We start from the raw sequence: 2,500 nt of genomic DNA on the forward strand, positions 1-2,500 counted from the left end.
GCGCTGGATTTGTATCCAGTTGGCCGCTGTCAGCGTGAGTTCGTCCCCACGTTTGGCGAGAGATTTATTTCTCAGAGTCAACTTTGTGTGCAGACTCTTCTCGGTGTCCGAACACCCCCGTGTGTACACGCAAGCACAAGACCAAGTGCGCACGAAAAAGATCCTGTAATCCATGTCAGAGTTCGGTGGGTTATAGAAACACGAAAATACCCAGCATGCTTCCTCCGAAAGCGGCGTATGGCTGCCTAAATGGCGGGGTAAAAACGGTCATACACGTAAAAGCCGTGTGAGTTTCAGCCCATGAACGAACAAACAAACAAACAAACTGCGCATCACTTACCATGTCTCAAAGACGCAGAGTCGGTAGCCTAACCTGCTCTGTTTTTGACAAATAGTAAGTTTGCTTGTTAAAGCGAAACTTTATAGACTTTTATTTTGTTTCTTCAGGATGAGAGGGAACAAGTATTCAGGAAACCTACCCCCATGTCAACCGTTCGACAACGTTAACAATACACAAAGAAAAGAAACTCACAACAACACCTGTGGTACGTTTCCTTGCTTCATTGGTTGTTTCAAGAAACCGAGATGGGGTCTGTCGATATGTGAGGTCGCTGGATTTGGAACTGAAAAGAAACAATAAACAGTTATAAGTCAAGTGAACATAAATACCCAAACTGACTTATGAGCTCAGCATGGCATACAGACAAAGGATTACAATCATAAATACCCAAACTGACTTATGAGCTCAGCATGACATACAGACAAAGGATTACAATCATAAATACCCAAACTGACTTATGGGCTCAGCATGACATACAGACAAAGGATTACAATCATAAATACCCAAACTGACTTATGGGCTCAGCATGACATACAGACAAAGGATTACAATCATAAATACCCAAACTGACAAGCTCAGCATGACATACAGACAAAGGATTCCAATCATAAATACAATACAAGTCATAATGAAGATTTAGTCAATTAAAAAACAAACACTCTTGTTCTATACGGATTTGTTGACACTAAAATTACTGATATCAAAATGTCTTAACGTTGGAAGACCCAGGACGTAAAAAATATGATATTTTGAAGGAAGGAAGGAAGGAAGGAAGGAAGGAAGGAACGAACGAACGAAGGAAGGAAGGAAGGAAGGAATGAAGGAACGAACGAACGAAGGAACGAAGGAACGAAGGAACAAACGAACGAAGGAACGAACGAAGGAACGAAGGAACGAACGAACGAACGAAGGAAGGAATGAAGGAAGGAAGGAAGGAATGAAGGAAGGAAGGAAGGAACGAAGGAACGAACGAACGAAGGAAGGAAGGAAGGAAGGAACGAACGAAGGAACGAAAGAACGAAGGAACGAAGGAACGAAGGAAGGAAGGAAGGAAGGAAGGAAGGAAGGAAGGAAGGAAGGAACGAACGAACGAACGAACGAACGAACGAACGAACGAACTTTATTTTACAAGGATAAAGGTTTAAGGCACAAATGAACTGGATTGAAGGGAAGTAAGGGCTCTCACAATGCCACACGAACATCGATTGTTTACTATTTTACAGTCACATGATACTGGTCTGGTGTTGGGTTGGGGGATAAGAGTCTCCTTTGCCGTAATGAGATTTTGATTCTTCTTCTTCCTTCATGGGCTGAAACTCACGCGGAGTGTATGACCGTTTTTACCCCTCATTTAGGCAGCCATACGCCGCTTTCGGGAGAAGCATGCTAGGTATTTTTGTGTTTCTATATCCCACCGAACTCTGACATGGATTACAGGATACAGGATGCGTGCTTGGTCTAGTGCTTGCATGTACACACGAAGGGGGATAAGGCACTGGCACATAAGTTGACCTGGTAAATCGGAAAAATCTCCACGCTTTTAACCCACCAGGCGCAGACGGGAGTTGAACCCACGACCTTCCGCTTAAGAGTCTTATTCATTAGGCCATTGCGCCCGTCGGGACATTTGATAACTCACCTTTGACTGGGATCGGGGGGTTCCGGTATCGTAGAAAGGCTTGAGGATATCATCAATGTGCTGAGGGGGGAAGTACATATCCCCTGCCCCTTTCTGAAACACATTGGAAGATACAACAAAAAAATCAATAAGCAGGTGGTAAGTTGTGTGCTCAATTTCCACCAAAACATTTTCACAGGGTGCAACGGGCTGCGCCAGGCGGCGCTTCTGGTCTTCATTTTGTATATAAAAAAAAAGCGGAGAGAGGCAGCGTACCATCTAAAACGCATTCACTCAATTTGATTTAATTAAATGTTACCATACTTGTGGTCCGTTTGTGGGCAAATCGTGCCGAGTGCGTCATGGTTAAGGGAAGGTGGATTCCCCCAATTCTTCAGACGGGTCAAATTCGCCAGAAACTCCCTTTAAACGGTCAGATCAATGGTATCCCTTTGAGCTTTTGCTATAAAAAAAAAATATAAAAAAAAGCACAAAAAAAGCACTAGTACTCACCTGAAATCCAGCATTGTCGTAATCTGGCT

The 2,500-nt window shown here is 43.5% G+C and overlaps 1 protein-coding gene across 1 annotated transcript in view; it reads right to left on the reverse strand.

Annotated features, from left to right (window-relative positions):
* Positions 1 to 2,500, reverse strand: part of LOC138952654 (serine-rich adhesin for platelets-like) — a 15,878-nt gene that overhangs the window by 1,904 nt on the left and 11,474 nt on the right. Inside the window, exons 8-10 of the mRNA XM_070324358.1 lie at positions 2,472 to 2,500; positions 1,980 to 2,072; positions 533 to 623 (exon numbers count right to left, since the gene is read on the reverse strand). The exon at positions 2,472 to 2,500 is cut by the window's right edge and continues 56 nt beyond it. Coding sequence (XP_070180459.1) covers positions 573 to 623; positions 1,980 to 2,072; positions 2,472 to 2,500 — 173 coding nt within the window. The 3' untranslated portion in view covers positions 533 to 572. The remainder of the gene's footprint in view (positions 1 to 532; positions 624 to 1,979; positions 2,073 to 2,471) is intronic.

Source organism: Littorina saxatilis, linkage group LG2, assembly GCF_037325665.1.
Source record: "Littorina saxatilis isolate snail1 linkage group LG2, US_GU_Lsax_2.0, whole genome shotgun sequence".
NCBI lineage: Eukaryota > Metazoa > Mollusca > Gastropoda > Littorinimorpha > Littorinidae > Littorina > Littorina saxatilis.